We start from the raw sequence: 26,651 nt of genomic DNA, 5'->3' as shown, positions 1-26,651 counted from the left end.
CCATTCATTAATAGCTGATATAACCATTGGGGCAAGGAATTGCTTTGGCAAACCTTTGTCACGCACTGCAATACAGAGTTACATTAACAAATGCCACAAAGGCTTCTTTTTTTGCACAGTAAAGTTTTGTTAACCATGTTCAGAAACTGAGTTCTTTGGGCTTGAAGCAATGGCGTACATTTCATTTCACGGTTGAGAGGGAGACAATGAACCATATAATTTCTCAAAAACAATTTCTGAGGGGGACACCACAGCTGCTACCAATGTACTTTATTTTTTTAAGTAGGCTACAAGTTGGAACGTTTTTATTTACTTGTAGATGGCACACTGTAGTCGGCTTTAAAAATGATTTATTTTTGCGACAACATTGGGAGAATTGTGAATTTGTACTCCAGTTTTTTTCCCCAAACTGCTCAAAATAGAAGCTAAGGGTCCAAAACAGGATTTGTCATGGTATGGGGTTGTGCCAGTGCTCTTGGCAAAGGTAATTTATTAATTTAGCATTAATGCAGAGAAGTATATTAAGATTCTAGAGCAACATTTGCTGCCGTCAAGGCGACATCTTTTCCAGCAATTGAGGGATAGTTGCTGTTTGGGTCTTCAGGCTTCTTAATGGCTTGTTCATTCAGTCGTCGTCTTTCCTACCTTTCTTCCAGTGAATTAGACCCACCTCGACCCTGAATAAGATAAAGCGGTAATAAAACGCCCTTGGTCACCAGTCCATCACAGGACAAACGCATTCAAATCTTAGTATCTCCAGTTAACCTGACTAAATGGCTTTGGACTATGGAAGGAAACCGTAGCTCCCATTGTAAATCCACAAGAACACGCAAACTCCACACAAAAAGGACCCAGAACGGTCCACCAGGGAACTGAACCCAGGACCTTCTTTATATGAGGTGACAGTACTGCCCACCAAGCGACATGTTGTTCAATGGCTCGTTAATTGTTCCTTTAATTGTATCCATTCCTCTTGTTGCTGACTGGCTTTCTTATGTGTCCAAAATCCATTATAAAAATAATAGCAAAAATAATTGTGCTCAAATGGCTCCATCTGCTGGGCAATAAACCGAAACGCATCTGCAGTTCTGTAAGCACAATTTACAATGTTTGTAAAGAAAGGGTTTGAACTCTGGTTCGAAATGCCCTAAACTAGGACAGCCCTTCTCTCCACACATTTAGCATTTAGTCAGTACTAACAAACAGTGCCTCAAACAAAGAGAATGAGTTTCTACTGCCCTGGAAATATACCGGTAGAGTAAAGAATACAACTAAAGCTAAGTTTGAAGCACTGTGTAATGTGTGATTTATTAGAAGCATTATTCATTCATTTCTTCATTAATGCATGTTCTGTTTTACCACCGTTTTATCTTGGTCAGGGTTGTAATGGGTTGGATTAATTCGGCAAAAGGCAGAAAACACCCTGCACACACACACACACACACACACACACACACACCCACACCCGCAGGAGCATGACTTAAACATCATGTCTAATTTCATGTTGTGTCTAATTATATGATCAGATTCCGTAATGACAGAGCTGTAAATATGCAGTCACATTATCAAACACATTGCCATAATGGTTGCAATGCAATGCTTAATTTAAACTATGATTAAACAATTTGTGATTGGTCGTTTCTCTGGAATATTTATTTAACTGATAATATTACAAGGTTAGGATTTTCAATGCTTTGTTATATTTTGTAAATGTAAACACATTTTAAATTTGATGACTGCAGTATGCTTCAAAAAGGTGGAGCAAAGCCAAATAATAGTGAAGTCATTTATTTAATTAAATATTAAAGTTACAGCATACCACAATAAGCAGGTGTATTTGTAACATGAGGGAAATAATGATTGGAAAGTTTGGCACCAAGTGCTGAGCCATGTATCATTGCTTGTAAAGACAGACTTTGATTGATTCCCCAATTGTTTCCAGTCTGTTCAAAAAGAATATTTACTATTCATAATATTGAGAAAAGATTTAGGGAATCTGGAATTTAGGGGATCTAGTTCTTAAGTTATACAGCATATTCAGTTGAATTAACAAATAACATGTTTTTGTTTTTTTACTGTGTTTTACAAAATGTCCCAAAATGTTTTTTTCTGACAAGGTGATTGTAAATTATGCTATTCAAAGTCCTTGTCAGAAATGACAGTTTTTCGCCCTTTATTTATTTATTGTTTATATGCATGACAATCATGTGTATATGCTTGGCCAACACGGGTTGTGCAGTGGGCAGAGACTGTCGTAGTACAAAATGCATAAAACAGAATGTCTAAGCCAAATTCAGGTAGTAATCCCAAAACCACCAAAAGTAGTTGCTATAAAAATAAATTGCTGTTATATCATTACTGTATTGTGCTTTTCAGCTCTAAATAGAACATTGTATTTGATCCTTTTTGCACATCTTTCACAAATTAATTAGACACTTGGTCACAATCACTTTTATTGTAAATGTAAAATATCCCAAAATATTATTTTTATGTCAGGAAGTATATATGGCAAAAAACAACTACAAAACATTTACACCACACTTTGGTAAGAATTTTATATAACACTCAAACAGGCTAGATGAAGCATTGAAGAAAATAAAAAAAATGCAGATCATCAGTGATATGGCATTTAATATAAAGTAAAGTCATGGTATTCCAAACATTGTTACTGATGCTGTACTTTTGTTTTATTTTTTGCTACAGTCTGTCTTGGACTTCATGATCATAATCAGTCAATTCAATAATAAGAGCAAATGATGGAAACATACGAAGAACTACTACAGAAGGTTACATCTTACTTTCAATTAAACATCTCATTATTTTAATTTTAAAATGGTCCCATATTATTACATTTATTCTAAGTAATATAAGTAATAATAAACATAGTAATTTAGTGACACTTCAGCTATTTCGGGAGATGTTAAAAGTAGGATAAGATTATGCATTTTGCCTGGCCGCTAAATTGTAATTACGTCTAGACTGTTTGGAATACCATGTCCTTTTTTTTTTTTTTTTACACATTTAGCTGGTTAGAAACTCACAGTAGATGTGATTTGACTGAAAAGATTTTTTGAGGCTTAAAAAATAGTTGGTTTAAATAAGAATACACAAAAAAGAATAAAGCACTTTATTTATATTCTTAACTGGCTTATGTTCATCACTGGAAATCATTAATGTTAGCTAGTTTTCACTCAAATGACCAGGACATCATCGAAAATGTCAACTTTGTCCACCTAGTGGCTAAAAGATGGAATTGCAGCGTAATTGTATTAGTTTCTTATTGTAGCTAATGTTTATATTAAAGGTTTACACACACTTGTAAAAGACATGTTATGACAGTCATTCATAATGTTCAATGACAATGAAACACCGTTCAATTAAAAATTCAAGATGCCCACCTAACCCTAAACCAAACCAAAAAACCTAACCCACAAGAAACAGTTGCATAAATAAATAAAATCTCAATATCACCATGACATAGAAGTCTCTTAGGTTGTATGTGGAGTGTAATTGTATAAACAAATAATGTTTTATGACACTTTACTTCTCTAGGCATCAAACATTTAAGTAATAAATGTCAAGTTGTGGACACCACTATCTATAGGATTGGGTATTTTACCCACACCCTTTGCTTATATGTTGTAAAAAAGACAAATGTGCTATATAGTGGTTCATACTGTAAAGCTCAGTGACTTTCAGCCTTACATTGTTTTTGGATGTAACATTTCCAACAAGCAGTGTTGTTCAATTTCTGCTTTATTACTGCTGTTATTGTGAAGTAAAAATATGTTGAAGCAACAGCCATCAAGTAGTGGGGTTTAACAGTACATGACTGCCGTTCACAATACTAAGGGTTAGGGATGTAACGATGCACCACAAGACAGTTAATAACCGATTCAAAAATTCCACAATTCAGATCGAGTTGACATGTAAAATGAATCGATATTCACTTTAAACAGCAGAGGGCACTGACCCTATACACCTCGCCTGGCTGACGTCACTGGTGCTATACGCCTGGTTGCCAGATTCGGGGGTTTTCAGCCAAATTGGGCTTGTTTCGCATAGTGTGTATCGACCTCGGAAATAAGAGCGGCATTCATTATTTAGATAAATAAAAGATAATCACAAATACAGTATTTTATTTAATTTTTTTAAAGAGAAATAATAAAAGGAAACTTTCTTCATTTGTCTTCAATTTCAGTTAAAAAAATCGGGAAAAAATTGTATAGTGAATCCAGTATTGTGAATGGCATCGCTTCGTGGGTAGAGTGTATCGTTACATCACTACTAAGGGTTAGCATGAGTGATATGAAGCACATATAAATAACAGCAAGAAGACTACTGGAAATGAATAAAACATATTCATGGATAAAGTAATAAACAGAAATGCAACACACAAGCAAAGCCACAAAACAAAAAATGTGTTAGTCATGTTTTCAAGCAAGGATGGAATTTGCCACTTTGCGAAAAACTATATGAACAAAAACTTTACCAGCTGAACAACATTTCTCTATACACAATTGCAATGGATTTTACTATGTTCAGTCCATAACATTATTAAAAGTTTTAGAGATTTACTTTTTAATAATAGATCATTTAAAAAATAAATGATTCCTAAAACCTTTTAATCATTAAGTACTAAAGCTTAAAACTTTTTAAATGGAAAGTGGAACATAAAAGAACAAGCAACTTTTAGATACAAACATTTTACAAACTGAATTTAGCATCAACGTCTCTAAAACCCATCCACTGTCCTTTTATTTGTGGAAAAACCACCATAATAACACACAACAGAAACGTGACAATTTCCAACACCTATGTTGTGCCAACCATTAACATAGTGCATTTCACTACTTGGAGCTAGGGATTGACTCCTGTGCCCTTTTTAGATCGAGTCCTTTCCCCTGATGTCCTGCAGCTTTAGCAGGCGTGGACGTTACAGGCACGGATCTCCTTTCTGTCCCTGCAGCTAGAATGCTGTGTGTGTTTAAATCTCTTCTTGGCCGTCATTAGCCTCTCCTGAATGCCTCCACCACACAACTTGGAACAGTCAGTCCATGCAGACCAGGGCTTCATTTTACATCCTGGAGGAAGAGGATGAGTAAATAAAAGATGGTTAAACAGCTGTGTAAAAAAGCTGTTTGTAATTAAACATTTGTATTTTTCTAAAAATGTCTTTAAAATTACCATCTGTGGTTTAATTTCCATGTGTGCTCACATAACTAGGCAGACTCTTAATAATGATTTCTGGCACTAAACACTGATATTGGGAAATGGTAGGGAAGTATGAAACTGCACTGTTTTGTTTTAATTAAGTTATTTACTACTTCTACTACTACTAATAATAATATATTTATTCATGGGTGGCACAGTTGCTCGGTGGGTGGGACTGTCAACACAGTGTTAAATTTCCAGGTAGAGTGGTCCAAGTCCTTTCTGCATTGTTTGCATGTTCTCCCTGTGTCTGTGTGGGTTTCCTCCAGGAGCTCTGGTTTCCTCCCACAGTCCAAAGTCAAGTTAGAGATACAAAATTGGCCATGACAGTGTTGAACATTGAACTTGTGATTGGTCATTTCTCTGGACCGCAGTTCTGCTTGGCCAACACTGGTTGTGCAGTGGGCAGAGACTGTCATAGTACAAAATGCATTAGACAGAATGTCTCTAGGCCAAATTCGGGTAGAAAATGTGGTCAGTATGACATGGCATCACAAAAAAAACCCAGAAAACATTCAAAATCCAAAAATGGGTTTTCTTCCAGGAGCTCTGGTTTCCTCCCACAGTCCAAAGACAGTCAAGTTAATTGGAGATACAACATTGCCCATGACAGTGTTGAACATTGAACTTGAACTGATGAATCGTGTGTAACCTGTAACTACCTGTTCTTTCATGAAAAAAAACAATAAACATGACATTAAAATCCTAATAAACATTAATTTATTCTTTGTCTGTTTTACCAGTGCTTTATCCTGGTCAGGGTGGCTGTGGATCTGATTCATTTTAGTTTAACTGAATAGGAAACACCCTACACAGGTCACTAGTCAATCTCAGGACACATGTTCGCTCTTTCTCTCTCTCTCTCTCTCTCTCTCTCTCTCTCTCTCTCTCTCTCTCTCTCTCTCTCTCTCTCTCTCGTGTGAGCGGAGGGCTGTGTGTATGAGAGCGTCGCTGCTGCGTTTGTTTGAGTGAGTCTTTCTAACTTTTCTCGCTCTCTTCGCTGCTTTTTTTTGGTTGCTGGTTTATATAGTAGTGTCAGTGTTATTGAAGGAGTGTAGTTGTAGTTAGGGGGGAGCGGGAGGTTTTTTTGTTTATATCCGCCGGTTGCCGGTTTTCTTGGCCGGTCGCCATGGCGGCGGGGGGGGAAAACTAAGTATGAGCAGCTCACTCGAAAACATGCGATTAAACTCGCACCTGAGATAAGGTGCTCTGTGGAGGACTGTGTTTTGGCCGTGGGTGATGTGGTGGAGTGTAGCAGTGTTTTAGCTGCGGCCAGAATGAATAAAGGAGTTGTTATTTTTCTGGACAGTGTTGAAAAAGTTAACACGGTAATTACGACTGGTGTTGTGATTCAGGGAACATTTACGCCTGTAATGCCCCTAGATTACCCCGCTAAAAAGATCACTTTGTCCAATGTCCCACCCTTTATGACTGATGAGGTATTAATTGCAGAACTTTCCCGTTTTGGCCAAGTCATGTCACCAGTGAAAATGATTTATTTTGGTGGTAAAAGTCCTCGTGCACGTCATGTTGTCTGTTATAGACGACAAGTTTATATGGTTTTGAAAAACGGCACAGAAGACCTAAACGTGAACTTTAAATTCAAAATCAATGGTTTTGACTGTTATTTATGCTACCACTGACCACATGAAATGTTTTGGGTGTGGGCAGGAGGGGCATTTAAGGCGCTCCTGTCCTTTGGAGGCAGATGAGGGCACGTCACGGGCCACAGGATCTTCATCTCCTGGAGATGGAGGGCACACAGCTGATACAGGTGCAGGAGTAGAGGCTGTTCCTGAACCTAATGCAGCTGGGGGTCCTGGTGGAGAGGTTGAGCCTGGTGGTGCAGGAGAGGCTGTGTTAGATTCTGGGGCTAATGCCACAGAGGGGACTAGTGCTTCTGATAGTCAGGTACAGGTTGAAGAGGGGGGTGCAGTATCTAACACAGTTAGTCAGGAGAGTTCTAGACCTAATCTTCCTGAAACTGTAGCTGCTGCTAGTCAGGAGGAGAAGGTTAGTAATGCTGGGTTAGTGGACGGAGAAGGTATGGAGATTGATGCCTTAACTGATGAAGCACTCTTTAGGGTGCCGGAAAAAAGGAAACTGAAGCGGGCTAGAACTGGGAGAAGTGATGGGAGAGCACAGGGACTTTCCAGGGGTGAAAAGCGCAGAGATACACTGGATAATGATTCAGGTACTTTAGAGGACTCTGACAGTGACATGTCAGAGCTAGGAAGTCAGTCAGGTTCACGTGAGGCTTACACCTTTGCAAAGATAAAAACGTTCCTTAACAAAACTAAGAATGTAAAAGGTGTGATAATTGAGGATTATTTTCCTGACCCCAAATTGTTTATTCAGTCAGTTCGGCCATTGATGAAGAGTAAAGGTGAAGAACGGTTCAGTAAGCAGGAGATTTATAGGTTGAATAAACTGTTGCTTAAACTGAAATTGGAGCTTAACAATGTTGATGGTTTTGAGACAACCTAGCTTCTTTCTGTTTCGCACCTTGTTGTGGCTCATACTGCTACCTTTCTTATTATCTCTTATGAGTAAAATAAAGGTGGGGTCTTTAAACCTAAATGGGGCTCGCAACATACAGAAAAGAGCAATGCTATATGAATTAGCAAAGCAGAAGGGCATTGATATTTTATTTGTTCAAGAAACACATAGTGATCTTGTCAATGAGGTTGACTGGAGGAAAGAATGGGATGGGGAGATTGTTTTTAGCCATCTGACTTCAACTTCAGGGGGGGGGTGGCTATTCTGTTTGCAAAAAAATTTCTTCCGATGTCTTTTGAAGTAGAACATGTGGTGCAAGGAAGGTGCTTGATGGTTCTTGCCAAATTTGATAAATTTAAACTGGTTTTGTGCAATGTGTATGCTCCTACTCTTGGTCTTGACAGGGTTCTCTTTATGAACACTGTTAATGATGCTTTGCATAATATTTGTTCTGAAGATTTTTTGTTTATGGGGGGGGGATTTCAATTGCACTGAGGATGATGTTTTAGATAGAAATCATACTGAACCTCATGCTGCATCACAGCGAATTCTTAGAGAGTCTCTGAAAGCATATAGTTTGTCTGATGTGTGGAGAGTCTTGAATAAGACTCTGAGGCAGTATACTTGGGCAAAGGTGAGGGATGGCTGTGTCTCTAGCCAGATTGGACCGGTTTTATTGTTTTAAACACCACCTTAATGTTTTTAAAAGTTGTGATATCACACCGGTTGGCTTTTCAGATCATAGCTTGGTTTTATGTTCTGTTTTTATTGCTAATATTAAATGTAAGAGTGCTTACTGGCACTTTAATGTATCTTTGCTGTCTGACTCCAATTTTAGAAAAGTCTTTGAGACGTATTGGGATAATTTTAAAATGCAAAAGCAGTATTTTCAGAGTTTACGTGAATGGTGGGATTGTGGGAAGGTAAACATAAGACAGCTCTGTCAGCAGTACACTTTTAACGTCTCAAGGTACATCACTCAGTCAATAAAGTTACTTGAGGCTGAAATTATTGAAATACAGCGACAGCTGGAGTTTACTGGAGATCAGGGTCGGGCTGCAGTCCTGGAGTCCAAGACATCAGGCCTTAGGGAACTGTTGGGCGTCAGGGCACAGGGGGCTTTGGTCCGATCGCATTTTCAAAATCTAACACAGATGGATGCTCCATCTCAGTTCTTTTTCAGCCTTGAAAAAAAGAATGGACAGAGCCGCTTTATTCATGCCCTGCGCTCGGAGGATGGACAGGATCTAACAGAGCCAGTTGAAATCAGGAAACGGGCTGTGTGGTTCTATTCAGAACTGTACAAAAGTGAGTACAAGCCGGATGCAGAGCTGGCTAATGGTTTCTTTGATGGAATGCCCAAGATCTCTAGAAACTCTAGAGTGGCTCTTGAAAGGCCACTAGAGGAACATGAGCTTTATGCAGCTCTACAGGGCATGAAGGGTGGAACCACCCCAGGCATAGATGGCATACCTGTAGAATTTTACAAGGTCTTCTGGACTGAGCTTGGTGCTGATCTGTTAGCTGTCCTTAATGAGAGCCTGGATGAGGGCTGCTTACCTTTGAGCTGCAGACGGGCAATTATCACCTTGTTACCTAAAAAGGGCAACTTACAGGAGATCAAGAACTGGAGACCAGTGAGTCTCCTGTGCACTGATCTTAAGGTTTTCTCAAAGTGCCTGGCTAATAGGTTAAAGAATGTGATGGGGCAGGTCATACATTATGAACAGACCTACTGTGTGCCTGGTAGATCCATCAGGGACAATATTTTCTTGGTGCGTGATGTTTTGGACATTTCCAGGATTCGTGGGCTTGACCTTAGTCTTATTTCCCTAGACCAAGAAAAAGCTTTTGATAGAGTTGAACACCAGTATTTGTGGCAGACATTAGAAGTCCTGGGCTTTGGCCCTGATTTTCTTAAAATGTTAAAAGTGTTGTACCAGGATGTTGAAAGTGTTTTAAAGATTAATGGGGGCTTGAGTGCACCATTTAAAGCTTGTCGTGGCATACGCCAGGGGTGTGCTCTCTCTGGGATGCTATATATAGCCTTGGCCATTGAGCCACTGCTTAATAAGCTCCGCTCTAATATCGTTGGCTTAGATTTGGGACGGGGTGGACTATCTAGGCTTCAACTTTCGGCTTATGCAGATGACATTATAATAATTGTAAGTGAACAATCAGATGTTGACAAACTGGTTGATATTGTGCAGGACTTTGGGTGTTTATCTGCAGCCAAAGTAAACTGGGAAAAGAGCGAAGCTTTAGCAGTGGGGCAGTGGCCTGGGGGCTTACTGCAGCTACCAAGCAACATGGTCTGGAAAAGAGGGGGGCTAAAATATTTGGGTATATTTTTAGGAGACGACTTGTTTCAGCAGAAAAACTGGGAGGGTACATTGGAGAAAGTGACAGGACGCCTGAAGAAATGGGAGTGGATCCATGGACAATTATCTTTTAGAGGAAGAGTGCTCGTAATCAACAATTTAGTTGCATCAATGCTTTGGCACAGACTGTCTTGTGTAGAACCTCCTATTGGATTATTAGCACGTTTGCAAACATGTCTGGTGGATTTTTTTTGGGACCGTCTCCACTGGGTCCCACAGAGTGTGCTTTTCCTGCCCAGGGAGGAGGGGGGGCAAGGACTCATCCACCTTTCCAGCAGAATGGCTACTTTTCGTCTGGAGTTCCTGCAGAAATATCTGACTGGTAATACGGACCTAGTTTGGAGGGAAGTGGCTAACAGTATTCTACACACTGTTGATGGACTGGGGCTGGATACAGCATTGTTTTTTATGGATTATAAACTATTACACTTGAATGGATTATCTCTTTTTTATCGAGGAATTTTTAAGTTTTGGTCTCTTTTTAAACACTGTCGACTGGAACAGAACTCTCTCTACTGGCTGCTGGAGGAGCCTCTGATCAAAGGAGCTCGGTTAGATGTGGCGGCTGAAGGGACCCTTGGTCTTTCATACAGACTCTGTGCCTCAAAGACAGTTAAACTTAAGAACTTGGTGGATGTGGCAGGACCGGAACTCAGTAATAATCATGCTGTTGCCTCACTGTTAGGGCAGAGGTCTTCACGGCATGCCAAGATCTTCCTGGACTTATTGAGTGGCAGGCTGTCTTTAGAGGATAAGTCCCTCCTGCAGGATTATGGGAGAGGGAACTTAACACCAGATAGAAAGGACCCTTTTCCAAAGACTGGTATAACACCTAACCTTGAAGGTGTGTCGGGTCCTTTATTGTCTGTTTCAGATTGCCAGGACTTGGACCTCCTTACTGTGTCAGGCCAGGTTTTATACAAATGTTGTGTGAAAGTTTTTAATAAATCAGTACTCAATGGAAGGCCTGACACAGCGTGGAGGGACAAGCTTGGAGTAGGTTTGGACAAACAGCCAGTGTGGAGGGTACTGTACAAGCCCCCTCTCACAAAGAGATCGGGCGATCTGCAGTGGAGAATTCTGCATGGTGTTATAGCTGTTAACGCTTTTGTTTCAGTTATTAATCCAGAGGTCAGTGCTTTGTGTGTTTTCTGTGGTCTCGGAGAGACAGTTTTTCATTGTTTTTTAGAATGTCGGAGGCTAAAACCCCTTTTTGACACACTTGGTTTGATCTATCAGAGGGCTGGGGTTGATTTTAACCCTATTGTTTTTATATTTGGGGCTGGATATAGTCAAAAAGAGAGAGTTAAGTGGCAGTTGCTTAATTTTTTATCCGGCCAGGCAAAACTGGCTGTATATAACTCTAGGAAAAACAAAATGGAGGATAGATCAGGCCAAGAGGTGTTGCCATTGTTTCTAGCTCTTGTAGAGTCCAGGATCCGTTTTGAGTTTGGCTTTCATAAGCTCATGAATACCATTGAGATTTTTGAAATAGAATGGTGTTACAAGGATATTTTGTGTAGTGTGGAGGAAGGAAAGCTAGCCTTGGCCAGCCCCTGGAATTGAGTGTGTAAAGGGCTTTTTTACTGTCTTTGTCTTAAGTGTCTTAAGTTATTGTATTGTGTGTTTAAATTGTGCTTTTTTGTGCAATAATTGAATAAAGTTGTTTTTTTAAAATAAAAAAATCTCTCTCTCTCTCTCTCTCTCTCTCTCTCTCTCTCTCTCTCTCTCTCTCTCTCTCTCATAATAATAGTAACAGCTTAAACAATTTAAGATAACTTTTTAATAATTAATATAACAACTTATCTGAAATGTGTCTAAATTGTATTTTAACTGTTTACCTTTAAACACTACAAATAGAATATTACATTTATTGTTATAGAGTGGTAGTAGTGTTTGAAGCAGGGCTGATGGTAGTACACAGGGGGGAGACTCATAAGATTCATGACATTTACCTGCAAGCTCATCAGTGCCCTCCTCTTGGCCCTGGCTGTTCTTTCTCTTCCTTCGTGCTTCTTTGCGTCGTTTTTTTTCTTCACTGTTGGCACCGCCCTGATTACACTTTCTGATCTTGCACTTTCTCCTCTGTACAGTCTCAGGACAGGCTACACCTCCAAACATAGGCTCTGTCTTTATTATCCGTGTCCGGATCATATGACCCTTCCCGCATGACTTATTACATTCAGACCACTCTGACCACTCGGACACCAAACAGTCTGAAGCTATAGAGAGCAAAAAAAACAAAACATTAATAGTCTGCAGAATGTAAAGCAAAGTGATTCTCAGCAAAATGATTATATCGTTATACATGTATTATCGTATATGCCTTCCTAAACATAGTTAGGCCATCTTTTTGCAGAATTGCTTTATATGCATATGATATTTTAACCCATTTAAAGAATTCATGGTTCACTCAGTTTTAGGGTTTTTTCAAATTTATTTTTAAACTACTTGACATCAATGTTGTGTCTATTTTAAACAACTCCATTCTGGTGGCTTGGCAGATGGAGCAGATTTTTAAACCAACATTTCTGTATTGTATGCTGTTTGTATTTTATTTTTTTTATTTTTATTTTTATTTTTTTATATAAACCCTAAACAGATTGCTAGTCCTTGATGCTAGAAATCCTCATAACATGATGCAAGCACCAACAGCTAACTAAACTTTACTTCCTTACTGCTTTTTCCAGTAGAACTTTAATGTAACACTAGAAAATGCAGAAATCACTGGCTGTGACTAAATATGTCTATGGAGCAACATAGACTGGTTACTGTAACTTTGTCATGCTAAGTAAAAATACTCATTTAGTTGCTTGACCAAGTGTGGAGCGGCAGCTTATCCAAAGTGATCTGGCTCGTAGTTTTATACTTTCTATACTGTTACCTTTAAGATGGATGTTTTCATTCTTCAAACAAATATGTTATAATTAGATCCTTGACTTGCTTTGGCTGCTCCCTTGACCTTCTGACTATTGTTTGTTCTGTGGATAGTCTTTACCATACTGCTAGACTTCAAAGGTGTACTTTTTATCCATGACACATCCAACTATTAATACAGATGTGCAATCTGAAACAAAGTTTTGTGGGCTTGGTGCTCACAATGTGCTGCTGTAGTATTGCAGATGTTTTACAGCTGGAGCACTTCATGAATTTAAATATGCGTGTCTTTTAATTTCTCGTGGTACATTTACACAGTTCCAAGGAATATAATTACTTGTTTTTTTCCCTGTTTTCCATTTTTTTGTCACTTAATAAAATCTCATCTATTACTTTTTTAATTGCCAAAATGCCCATTGTTTTATACTTCAGTTGCAATTTTTCCTTTTGCTATGTGTAAAGTCTGAGAAGTCTGGGGAGCTTAGTACTTTTTACAAGGTACTATAAATAATGCTGTGGAGTTTCTAGTATCTGTATGTGTTGCATTACTTACGACACTCTGGCAGCATGCATTTCTCTACTTGTTCTAGTTCTTCACTGCATTCTCCCAGCTCCACTGGGGATTTTAGATTGCGCTGGCGTGTGCGGGTTCCTTTGCCACATGTTACACTGCAGTCACTCCAATCAGACCATAAAGACAGCAAACATGGGATGGTATCTGTCAAAATAACATCTATTTTAACACTTAACAAGGTTCATCTCTCTCCCCACACTTTTAAGGTTCATTTTCTAATGAACTTTATCAGTATTATTTAAAACCAAAAATATATTTATTTTCATTAATCGTGGCATCCTAATCAGGGGTGTTGTGGGATTGTACCACCCTATTTTTGCATGATATGTCTCCAAATTCTGAATTACTCAGTTTTATTAAAACATCAATAAACAAATCAATGAATAAAGTCATAATGCTGAGTCCACACTTACACCTTCATATGTAAGTAGTGTGTTTATAGTAAAGGGTTTAATTAAGTTTGTTTAAAAACATACTATTTTGGGACAATTTGGGGTACAAAAATAATGTGTGTGTGTAATTTCAACTTACGGCACTCGGGCATCATGCACTTTTCTACTTCAACCACCTCTGCCCCACAGATGGAGCCATCAGATGGAGGCATTTTCACCATACGCTCCCGACGTTTCATTCCTAACCCACAGGTGGCACTGCAGGCATCCCATTCTCCCCATTCAGTAACAAGGCAACTACTTGGAGCTTAAACAATCACATACAAGAACAGAATCATGATTTATTATTATTATTATTCAGTACTGCCAAATTGTGCCTAAATGATTCAGGAAATACATTTACCAAAAACGTGAATTTTTTTTAAGCAACGGAAACCAAGGTGAAGTAATTTAGTGTTCTATGTATATGAAACTTGTGACTCGTGAAATGTAGTTAGTCTGTATATACAGTATAAAAATATAATAACATATACATTATAAGGTAGTAATATTTTTATAAATATCCCATGTACAACTTAATTTCCTTAATTTCATTTTTGTTAGATGCAGCCCAAAGTCACACACAGATGTCCCTTCTATAGATATAGATCAGGAAAGGAAAAACTTTGTGAAGACAGGAGACAAGGTCAGAGTTTTAAGTGCTTCGAGAGCTTTTATAGACACAGATCTTTACAGTCGTTTTTACGTTTAGTTAGAGGAAGTGAGAGAGAAAAGGACGTTAAAAACTGGAACAGAACCAGATCAGAACGGCTCTGTGGTTAGCGTTATCCGCAGATAAGCACTTACTATTCCCTTGGTAAACATCGGTTTCCCTCTTGCAACACACTTCTAAATTTTTGCTTAGTTTCCTGTTGTAAAGTCATGGACCTGACCTGATCTGTGGTTACAGACATCTGAAAGGACATGTGTACTTACAGCAGTCCTCATTGACCGTACATGGCTCAGTCTCTTCGGTGGGAAGGGTGCAAGCGAAGCCATCATCCGGAAATTGCTTAACGTAGCGTTCTCTAGAGCGAACACCAGCTCCACATGACACACTGCATGGAGACCAGGTGATCCATTCTGACATCATACAGGTTGAAGCATCTGGGCCAAAGAGAAAATGGTAATTGTTGTGTAAACTTCTCCAAATTTGAAGCAGGGCAGTTGTAAAAAGGTAATTTAGAAAGTGGATTTAATAAATAGGGTGCCTTGACAAAACTAGGTTTGAGGTGCTGGTACAGGACTAATTTTGATAATCTAAGTTTGTGTAGGACAGGGCTGGAAATTTAATGTTGAATATTAGGGACTACTCAGGCTACTGTAATGAATGAAAAGAGCTCAGGAGTAGTTTGGACCAACCATTGTCTGCTGCTGCATCAAGAAATGCAACCTGAGACTATTTGCCAAAGAAAAAAAGTCTTACCAATTCTTGTCAGATACCCCACTGAGAACTCTGTCCAAGCTTGTCTAAAGATGGTCTAAAAGAAATGTGTAGAAATGTGTGCTGTGGTCAGATGAGTTCACATTTCAGCTTGTCGAGTTCTTCATGCCAAAGACGAAAAGGATCATCCAGACTTATCATTGATAAGTAGACATTGTCATTGTATGGGGGTGTATCAGCACACAGTGTATATTTCCATTAAGGTGATGTCTTTTCACAGGAAGTTCATGGTTATAGTTATACAATGCCAGGCCTTATTTTGCATGCGCTACAACATTGTGGCTTCATAGACAGTTTGCATGCTTGACTGACCTGCTTGCAGTCCAGTTTGGTCTCCTATTTAAAATATATGGCGCATCTTGATGAGGAAAATCAGACATTGACCACAGAATTTCCCAAACAGTTTAAAAGTGTAACTAATAGGAAAGGGAATGTAACACAGTGGTAAACGTGTTTTTGTCCCAACTTTCTTTAGGTGTGTTGCAGGCATCAAATTCTATATTATATGTACAGTGTATCACAAAAGTGAGTACACCCCTCACATTTCTGCAAATATTTCATTATATCTTTTCATGGGACAACACTATAGACATGAAACTTGGATATAACTTAGAGTAGTCAGTGTACAGCTTGTATAGCAGTGTAGATTTACTGTCTTCTGAAAATAACTCAACACACAGCCATTAATGTCTAAATAGCTGGCAACATAAGTGAGTACACCCCACAGTGAACATGTCCAAATTGTGCCCAAATGTGTCGTTGTCCCTCCCTGGTGTCATGTGTCGAGGTCCCAGGTGTAAATGGGGAGCAGGGCTGTTAAATTTGGTGTTTTGGGTACAATTCTCTCATACTGGCCACTGGATATTCAACATGGCACCTCATGGCAAAGAACTCTCTGAGGATGTGAGAAATAGAATTGTTGCTCTCCACAAAGATGGCCTGGGCTATAAGAAGATTGCTAACACCCTGAAACTGAGCTACAGCATGGTGGCCAAGGTCATACAGCGGTTTTCCAGGACAGGTTCCACTCGGAACAGGCTTCCCCAGGGTCGACCAAAGAAGTCGAGTCCACGTGTTCGGCGTCATATCCAGAGGTTGATTTTAAAAAATAGACACATGAGTGCTGCCAGCATTGCTGCAGAGGTTGAAGACGTGGGAGGTCGGCCTGTCAGTGCTCAGACCATACGCCGCACACTGCATCAACTCGGTCTGCATGGTCGTCATCCCAGAAGGAAGCTGACGCACAAGAAAGCCCGCAAACAGTTTGCTGAAGACAAGCAGTCCAAGAACATGGATTACTGGAATGCCCTGTGGTCTGACGAGACCAAGATAAACTTGTTTGGCTCAGATGGTGTCCAGCATGTGTGGCGGCGCCCTGGTGAGAAGTACCAAGACAACTGTATCTTGCCTACAGTCAAGCATGGTGGTGGTAGCATCATGGTCTTGGGCTGCATGAGTGTTGCTGGCACTGGGGAGCTGCAGTTCATTGAGGGAAACATGAATTCCAACATGTACTGTGACATTCTGAAACAGAGCATGATCCCCTCCCTTCGAAAACTGGGCCTCATGGCAGTTTTCCAACAGGATAACGACCCCAAACACAACCTCCAAGATGACAACTGCCTTGCTGAGGAAGCTGAAGGTAAAGGTCATGGACTAAACCCAATTGAGCACCTGTGGCGCATCCTCAAGTGGAAGGTGGAGGAGTTCAAGGTGTCTAACATCCACCAGCTCTGTGATGTCATCATGGAGGAGTGGAAGAGGATTCCAGTAGCAACCTGTGCAGCTCTGGTGAATTCAATGCCCAGGAGGGTTAAGGCAGTGCTGGATAATAATGGTGGTCACACAAAATATTGACACTTTGGGCACAATTTGGACATGTTCACTGTGGGGTGTACTCACTTATGTTGCCAGCTATTTAGACATTAATGGCTGTGTGTTGAGTTATTTTCAGAAGACAGTAAATCTACACTGCTATACAAGCTGTACACTGACTACTCTAAGTTATATCCAAGTTTCATGTCTATAGTGTTGTCCCATGAAAAGATATAATGAAATATTTGCAGAAATGTGAGGGGTGTACTCACTTTTGTGATACACTGTATGTATGTAATATTTATAAATGGGAAAATTGGATATACATTGGAAAACTCTTTTTGTACTAGGTCAGTTCAATAAAGGTGCAAGAAAAATCCTGTTTCTCATGCAGAGTTTAATTAGTAGGCTGTACAAAGTTCAATTTGTGTGACTTATAATTTTAAAAAATACTAATGCCAAAAGGCATTGCACCTTTAACATGTACATCTAGCTCAAAACAAATTGCAAGATGCAGAACATAATGTGCTAATATTACACTTGTGTTATAAAAACAGGAAATATAACTACCTGGGGTGCAAGTCTAGAATTTATTTTTACTGTGAAAATGTTTGAGACATAAAATTACTCTGGATGATCTAAAGCCTTATAAACACCCTATACAGCCTGTTCTTCACTATTTTATTACCCAGTGTACAAATGAGCCAGCATTTTCATCGATCCCTCTCTTCAAATAAAACTTGCACAAAAAATAATTTTGACCTTTTTTAAAGGCTTACAGCAGAATTAAATTCTGCTACCAATAAATGCCAGCGTTGACCTGATGTACATCTTTCAACATGCTTTGAAATGCTCTTATCATTTCAGACCATTTTTAAAATGTCATTTTGTCACCCATAATGAGCATGTACTGTTTTTTACTCCAAAATCTGTAGACTGCTTTTAAAGTAAAGAGCCAAGAAAATGTACCACACCGTTATTAAAGCATGAACTGTTAATACTGTGAAGTGTGAATCCATGGATCCATGCTGTTTCTGAAAAATCTTGAATGATGCTGTGACATGCAAAAGGTAGGATCAGAATTTATCAGACCAGTTAAGGTGAGTCTGCCTACTATATCTATTTCTGCCTGCGTAATTATATGATCTGTTTTGCGGCCACATGACTGCGGCCTGATTGGGTAGTATAAATAAAATCGATTTCATTAGTATTTACGGAAGGTTGTAGCTGTGAAAAGTCTTGCCTCCAGTAACTGTCAACAAATCACAGTGGAATTGTTGGACAGATTTTATTTATTTATTCGTGAATTGTTTACATTTATTCATTTAATTATCATTATAGTGCAGCCAATTCATCTGTTTTTATGAGAACTGGAATACCCATAAAAAAACTACTTATGTAACTACATACAGAGTGTGATCGAAAGCTTAAACCCAGGACCTCAGTATTTATTTTGGTGTAAGGCACCAGGGGACCAGCTCTGCCACTGGCTTACAATATGGTGTTTTTAATTGGCTGACAAGTTTATATTTTTATAGCTTACTATAACAATAACAAAGGTATTTTGAATTGTAATATATAAAAGCAGCAAACGGTGGGTCTGTCTTATCTTGGTGAGCTCTCTACATAGACAGCATTTTGTCATCCTACACGCGCTTCTGAGAGGAAGCCCGTCTCAGTTCGTAGATGCCTCAAAATGCTGCCTACTGAGATGCCTTATTCTGACAGATATTCTGACTGAATGACGAGGTGCTCTCTTGAGCATAAAGGCAGTTACAGCATTCATTTACATTTGTGGCATTTAGCAGACGTGTTTATCCAAAGCTTACACTAATCACTGAATACAATTCAAGCAATTGAGGATTAAGGGCCTTGCTCAGGGGCCCAACGGTGGCAACTTGGTGATTTTGGGGCTTGAACCGGCAACCTTCTGCTCACTAGTCCTGTACCTTAACCACTGAGTACCTTAACCACTGAGCTACCTTTTTTCTTACAAATAATGTATAATATGGAGTTATTTTCAAATGTACACATCTATAAAAATGGATGAGAATTACTTGTGTGATTAATTTGCAGTTTTGGGTTTGTTAATAACTAACAGTTTTCGGTACATGGAGGGAAATGCTAGTGGGTTGGGTCACCTGCTGTCTGTGGGCGGGGACAGCTTGTCTTAAAAATCTGCCTTCCAAAGTTAGATGTCAGTTGAATCCTCTCTAATTAGGCAGCTGCCTAGGTGGGCAGTGGGGAGGCAAGACAGCTCACTAGGTTTTGAGACGCACCTAAAACTTTGAATGAGTAAGTATTACCTTCATCGCTGCAGCCAGGCCCCATACATGGCTCAAAGTCCTGCGTGTGTGGACAGGGTACACTCAGGTCCAGCTGAGCCTTCAGCATCCTCTGCCTCATTCGCTTTCCTTTCTCACAGGTGGAGGAACTACATGCTGACCACGGAGACCAGTTGGAGTAAATACATGTCTCTGGAGTGTCATCTAAGACAAAAAAAAGGACAAAATTGTATGGGGTATAACAATGAGATTGTTTAGCAGTGACAGGATGTGCTTCATTAAGCACAATTATTATAAATCAGTCAATTATTGTGCACCAGCCAGTGGCCTATGACAAGCTCAGTGAGTAGAATAAGCTTAACAGGGAGCAAGAAAACTCAGAAGGGGTTTATAAAAAAGAACTTTGTGTATCACACACTGCATGTATTTTATTTATTTTTTTCTTCAGCATAAAACAGAGAAAAGCTACCAAAGTATTTTGTAAAATAGTGCCCAATAGGGCTACTACCGCATTTTAAGCCCACTGTTTGGTAAAGTGGGTTGAGATACCTCACTCCATCTTGCCATTTGTAAAAGCATTTTGTCTTTGCTCCATGTGCAGTTTTGATGAGTTTTGGATATTCTACCTGAATATTTCACTCTAAATTATTAATTTGTTGGGGATGTGAAATAACTAATTTTGAGCTCACCGATATAATACTAATGATTTGTGGCTTAATAAATATATTAAAGCTAATTTACTATTACAATATGATATGTAATTTAACATCACTATTAACAAAAAACTATGGAAAGTGTGCTTATCAAGTGAATAAATTACTAATAAGAGGCAGACCTTCTTCTTTATCCTCCTGTGCAATGTCTGCCACAATGTCGTCCACGTTATCAGGTACAACGTTGCACTGCTCACCCTAAATATAGTAGACAAATGAAGAAAAACAATTTGTACTATTTCTATATACACCGATCAGCCATAACATTAAACATACTTCTTTGTTTCTACACTCACAGTCCATTTTATCAGCTCCACTTACCATATAGAAGCACTTTGTAGTTCTACAATTACTGACTGTAGTCCATCTATTTCTCTACATACTTTTTTTTTTTTTTTAGCCTGCTTTCACCCTGTTCTTCAATGGTCAGGACCCCCACAGTGCAGGTATTATTTAGGTGGTGGATCATTCTCAGCACTGCAGTGACACTGACGTGGTGGTGTGTTAGTGCGTGTTGTGCTGGTCTGAGTGGATCAGACACAGCATCGCTGAAGTTTTTAAATATTGTGTCCACTCACTGTCCACTCTATTAGACACTCCTACCTAGTTGGTCCACCTTGTAAATGTAAAGTCAGAGATGATCGCTCATCTATTGCTGCTGTTTGAGTTGTTCATTTTCTAGACCTTCATCAGTGGTCACAGGCTGGATGTTTTTGGTTGGTGGACTATTCTTAGTCCAGCAGTGATGGCGAGGTATTTAAAAACTCCATCAGCATTGCTGTGGTCCACTCATTCCAGCACAACCCACACTAACACACCACCACCATGTCAGTGTCACTGCAGTGCGGAGACTGCACCCACCACCCAAATAATACCTACTCTGTAGTGGTCCTGGAAGAGTCCTGACCATTGAAGAACAGCATGAAAGGGGACTAACAAAGCATGCAGAGAAACAGATGTACTACAGTCTAATTGTAGAACTACAATTCTAAACTGATGAAATGGACAGTGAGTGTAGTAACAAGCAGGTGGGTTTAATGTTATGGTTGATTGGTGTATATACATACACACACTATAATAAATTAATCAACAATACAGCTAAATATAAGAACATAATGGGACATCTAGTCAAATATGTCCACTGGGTCTCAGACTTAATTAGCTAGAGTTGTAATGCTGTGTTTTCGGCAGTCTATTGATTCACATAGCCTTACAGTGAGGTATTAAATATAGTTATGTCTGCAATACCAAATTATTACAGAGGTTAGGGTGTTCTGTCTGCCTGCAAATAAAACACTGACATTTCAAATAGCAAATCTCTGATCCCTCACAATACAGGTCACAGCAACAGTTGCTGTCAACTTAATCACTCCAACTTGTTCAAAGTGTAACATTATCACTTAACAAGAAAATAATTTTTTTTTAATGGCAGAAAGTATGTAGAAACCTATTTTTAATGAGTGGACTTAAAACAACAGTTTAATAATATCAAGTGGACACTACTAGTATAGTAGTGGACTATTCAGAGACAATGATGTCTACAAGCAACTAAGATGTAGGGCACAGTATGGTGCTATTTTCGAAACTTAAGTGAATGTTTAGCATGTATTCCATTCAGTAGTGTTTGTTTACTTGTACAGTTAAGCGATAAGAATTGAGAATGCCTCATTTTGTTTGTTTGTTTATTAGGATTTTAACGTCATGTTTTACACTTTTGGTTACATTCATGACAGGAAACGGAAGTTTATCTTCACACGAGGTTCATCGGTTATATCGAACACAGTCATGGACAATTTAGTATCTCCAATTTACCTCACTTGCATGTTTTTGGACTGTGGGAGGAAACCGGAGCTCCCGGAGTAAACCCATGCAGACACGGAGAGAACATACAAACTCCACACAGAAAGGACCCAGACCGCCCCACCTGGGGATCGAACCCAGGACCCTTCTTACTGTGAGGCGACAGTGAAATGCCTCATGACCATGGCTCTATGCTTTAGAAACACTATTTGGCTAATGGCACATAATGTGACCTTAGTAAAGCAATAAGCCACGAGAGACCGTACGTTACTGTGATTTTAGCACGGGGATGACGTTTTTGGCACGACGCGAAGCGGAGTGCCTAAAACTTCTTTCCCCGTGCTAAAATCGGAACAGTAACGTACGGTCTCGAGTGGCTTATTGCTTTTATAAAACGGCGGTCAACATAAAATATAATAAATACAACAATGTTTAATCATAAATGTATTTATTGTGTATAAACTTACAATAAAGCATTCTTCCGCGACGCAAGGTAATCCGATTAACAGTGTTGCTAGGCAACGTGAGGGCGAAAATAACATTAACTTTCTCTATTCAGTGGCGTATTAATATGGAATGATGTGAGGTGGTCCTAGGTGTGCGTTTGTCGGGGATTTTACAACGGCTTCGAACGCGGCTCAGCCAATCAGATTTTAGGACCGGAACTATCCGTTTTATAAAAGAAAATTTAAACTATTTAACCGTTTAATCAATGTTCAATTAAAAAAGGCAGATCTCATCGCCTAGCGTTGTCCAACCTTCATGCTTTTATTTGTGGCATTTAGCAGACACTTTTTATCCAAAGCAATTTACAATTATGACTGAACAAAATTTGAATAATTGAGCATTAAGTGCCTTGCTCAGGAACCCAACAGTGGCAACTTGATTGGGATGGGGCTTTAACTGGCAACCTTCCTATTACTATTCCAGTATCTTAACCACTGAGCTACCACTGCCATATAAATATAATAGAAGACTACTGAAACTGTTTTTAGGTGTTGGAATTCTTTTAGGCCATGTGTGTTAAATAGATATTTTAGAGGCAATACTTGACCAGACCTTGCGGGCAATTCTCTCCACAACCACTCTTGCCACTGGGGTTATAGCGCCACCCTCTGGGTCATAAAATGGGCTCTGGGGATGATCCAAACTGGTGAGGGGTCGAATCTTTTCTTGAGGAAGTGTGGGTTTGTTGGGAGACTGTATAAAACAAAGACACAATTAATGGAATGTACAACATACTATAATTTTGTAACCAAATGACATTTCATGCTAATGCTGCTGCACCACAGAAATGACACATAGATCTATTCCCCTGTAGAATAGTCAGTATGAGACTGCTTTTAAGTACCTGAAGTAAAGCGCTGACTATGCTATACTTTTTTTTTTTATTAAAGGACTTGCCACTTTTCTATGTTTGTTGCAACCTAACTAAACTTGACCCATTTTTAATAAACCTTCTATAGCTCATTCAATAAGATTGATTTTACCTACAATGATGCAAAGCATTCGAAACACCTGCCTAATATGTTGTCCAATCAACTTCAATACATTGTGCAAAGGACAAAACATAACGATCCCAAACTAATAAGCTACAATCTGCAACTATTTAATATTTGGTGGCTCAAACTAAGGATGTCTCAATAGATTAAGCCTTTTTATATCGAGAAAGAATCAAAAGAATCACAAATGAACAATTTCTTCATCCTCCAGTAGATGGCAAAATGAAGCTGTGAGTGTCTCCACCTTTAAGGGGTTTTCCAAGAAAAGTTGGAGTTTGTCGCATAATAAGCAAAAGCCATTTAATCTTCATCAAAACAACATTCAGTAATTAAAAAAATGAAGAAACAAAAGAACCCAAACAAGCAAACAGAAAAACAGCAAACATACATTAAGCCAAAGTTTAAAAACCCCTTCTCAAACTTTTTTTTTTTTAATGCATTTTCTCCCCATTTTACCTCCCAATTTTAGCGGTCAATTTGTCTCTCTTCAACTCTGTTCACAAGTGTAAGTAAGATAAATACTGCCAATTATGCCTGCCAGATGAATCTCGGCTCTGATGTGCTAGCGGAATATCCCGCTCTGCCACCTGGACGCCTATAATTATTATTATTTTTTTTTATGAAAGTTAAAGTTAAGTTGCTGTTTATTTGCAAAATTATACATAGTCTAAGTCTATAGCAGATCTGTTCACAGATGTATTTCAAAAGTAATGAGTTGAGCATTTATTAAAAAAACATCATTTATAAGCAGCTTCATGTCAAATCCTTACTGCAGTGTGTGCCGCTCAGGTGGCGCAGCAGTAAAAACACACGCTGGAACCAGAGTTGGGATCTCGAATACATCGTATCGAATCTCGGCTCTGCCTACCAGCTAAGGCTGAGCAGCCACATGAACAACGATTGGCCTGTTGTTCAGATATGGGCGGGATTAAGCCGAATGGGGTCTCTCTTCCATGACTGGTGCAATTACGACCTCTGCTGGCTGATTGATGGTGCCTGCACAGAGATGAGAAAAGAGTGCTCTCAGGGTGTGTCTCTCCATACACAACGCCGAGCTGCACTGCACTCGTCAAAGTGCAGGTGATAAAATGCATATGGCATGCTGCCCACGTGTCGAAGGGGGCGTGGGTTTGCTTTGTTCTCCTCAATCAGAGCAGGGATCGGCATTGCTGGAGAGGAAGCGTGATGCAATCGGGCAATTGGACACACTAAAAGGGAGAAAAAAGGGAGAAAATGCATAAAGAAAAATATAAATAAAAAAATCCCTACTGCAGTCAGTTGCAGCTTTACAGAGGACTTTTCCCAGCATGAAATGCATAACCAATGTCAATCAGATGGTTAAGAAGGACGTCATGCACATGGGTACTGACCTCGTAGGTGACCCCACTGTCGGTGCCAGCATCCCACGGGATCATGTCTTGAACGAGTTTCTGCACCCAGCCACACTCCTTTGTGCAGAGCTCCTCAGCTGAGAGACCAACATTCCAGTCAGGACTTGGCCCTAGCATGGTCAGAAAGGACATGAGGTGACGGGATCGGTCCACTGAGAATTCTGCCGAAGGGGCGGCCCGTCTGCCAAAATTAAATTAAAAACAGAAAGCAGATTGATTTATTAAGCAAGTAAATAAAGTAGATATTTTAGTAATAGAAATGTAAAAAGTCCAAATAAATATACAGTTGCAACTGAAAATATTCAAAATCATCTCGTTCTCTTGACAAATGTTCATGTGCACTGTTGTTTAACATTCAGCCCCCGTACTTGATGAAACATCCTTTTGCAATAATAACCTCTAATAGGCAGTTAGGCTAACTGCTAACAGGCCTCTGACACCCATCTCAAGGAATCTTTGCTCATTGCTCTTGGCAAAAGCTTTCAGCTTATTGAGGTTTAATGGCTTTTGAGCTGCGACTGCTTTTCGTTAAATCCCACTAAATGTTTTCTAAGAGGGTTTAAATCTGGAGAATGAGAAGGCCATTTCTGGACTGAATTTTTAACCAAGCTTTGGTTGGTTGGAAGTGTGCTTGGGATAACTGTCTTGTTGGAAAATCCAATTATCACCAAGGTTTGATTTCACCACGGTAAAACATTTCTCCCCCAAATGCCTTGGTATTTCTGATACCATTTACATGGTCAAGATTGCCAGTTCCACTGTAACTGTATAAAATGTGCAGAGTTTACTGAAAGTGCACACTGAAAAGTAACATTTCTGTTAAAAATATGAATGCATAATCATATCACAAATAATGCCAAGTTCAAACTACACGACTTTCGAAGTCGTCAGGTTGCTGTACAGGTCACACTACACAACTGATCTCTTGTAATCGGGAGCCTTTCAAGTCGGTGTGTATTTCACACTACGCGACTGATCGGTGATAGGGGGTTTCACACTACACAATCTATCACCAACTGGAATCGCAGGCGAGCTTCTCTGGTCTCCCAAACTACGTTTTGTTACGAAAACAAACGCGAGAAGCGACGAAAGGTTTGATGACACATCCAAAAATGCACGTCAACAAGTAGCGAGCGATCAAAGTTTGTGTGCTGATGTGCAGCCTAAAATCAAGGAGAATAAATAAATGAATCTGAGTGGATTTGGCTACGCGAACAGCATGGATTGTTTCCACTGTAGTGAGTTGGAGGTTAATAAATTTTTTGCAATGCAACGTTGGCGTTATGTTTTGCAGAGAACGATAAGGTCAGAAATACTGTAAAACTTGTGTGTGTGCCGATGTATTCTGATATAAACTATATTATGTCCCTGTCCCACCTTTTTACACTCCTCCCCTGCGTTTCCCTTCATTTTGCGTTCTCACTGGCTGTTCGACATAGCACTCATTGCCAGTCGGGCAACTCGGATCCAGACATCTGACAAGCTAGATATATAACTTCGGTTATATATCGCTCGGATCGAGTTGTTGAGTAGTTTACACATAGTGATTGAGAGCCGCGTTTCGATCGCCGAGCGAGTTGCTCCCGAGCCGGCAAATCTAGCGAGCGAAAATCAGGGCAAAAATCGTGTAGTGTGAACTAGGCATAAGCTGTTCTAGTTTGATTGGCAATTTTGTAGATAGAACTTATTCAAGGTGTGATATTTAAGAAAGCTTTTATGAAAGTC

General features: G+C 39.4%; 1 protein-coding gene across 1 annotated transcript; it reads right to left on the bottom strand.

Moving 5' to 3' along the window:
* Positions 1-4,850: 4,850 nt before the first annotated feature.
* Positions 4,851-25,050, bottom strand: LOC134323519 (spondin-1-like). Its single transcript, XM_063005054.1, has 9 exons — positions 24,906-25,050; positions 23,093-23,233; positions 20,356-20,431; positions 19,542-19,724; positions 14,913-15,083; positions 14,077-14,244; positions 13,525-13,689; positions 12,050-12,316; positions 4,851-5,084 (listed from the first exon to the last, which is right to left on the bottom strand). The coding sequence occupies exons 1-9, from the start codon at positions 25,041-25,043 to the stop codon at positions 4,921-4,923; spliced, it is 1,473 nt and encodes a 490-aa protein (XP_062861124.1). The 5' UTR covers positions 25,044-25,050; the 3' UTR covers positions 4,851-4,920.
* Positions 25,051-26,651: the final 1,601 nt, after the last annotated feature.

Source organism: Trichomycterus rosablanca, chromosome 11 (assembly GCF_030014385.1).
Source record: "Trichomycterus rosablanca isolate fTriRos1 chromosome 11, fTriRos1.hap1, whole genome shotgun sequence".
In the NCBI taxonomy this organism is placed as follows: domain Eukaryota; kingdom Metazoa; phylum Chordata; class Actinopteri; order Siluriformes; family Trichomycteridae; genus Trichomycterus; species Trichomycterus rosablanca.
Note: the sequence above shows the minus strand (reverse complement) of the source record. Positions and strands in the feature narration are given on the sequence as shown.

Coding starts and splice junctions, on each gene's coding strand:
- LOC134323519 (XM_063005054.1), bottom strand. CDS start 25,043: ATGCTAGGGCCAAGTCCTGACTGGAATGTTGGTCTCTCAGCTGAGGAG. Junction 20,432..23,092: donor TGGAGAGAATTGCCCGCAAG/GTCTGGTCAAGT, acceptor TACTATATTTAG/GGTGAGCAGTGCAACGTTGT. Junction 14,245..14,912: donor TACGGTCAATGAGGACTGCT/GTAAGTACACAT, acceptor TGATTGTTTAAG/CTCCAAGTAGTTGCCTTGTT.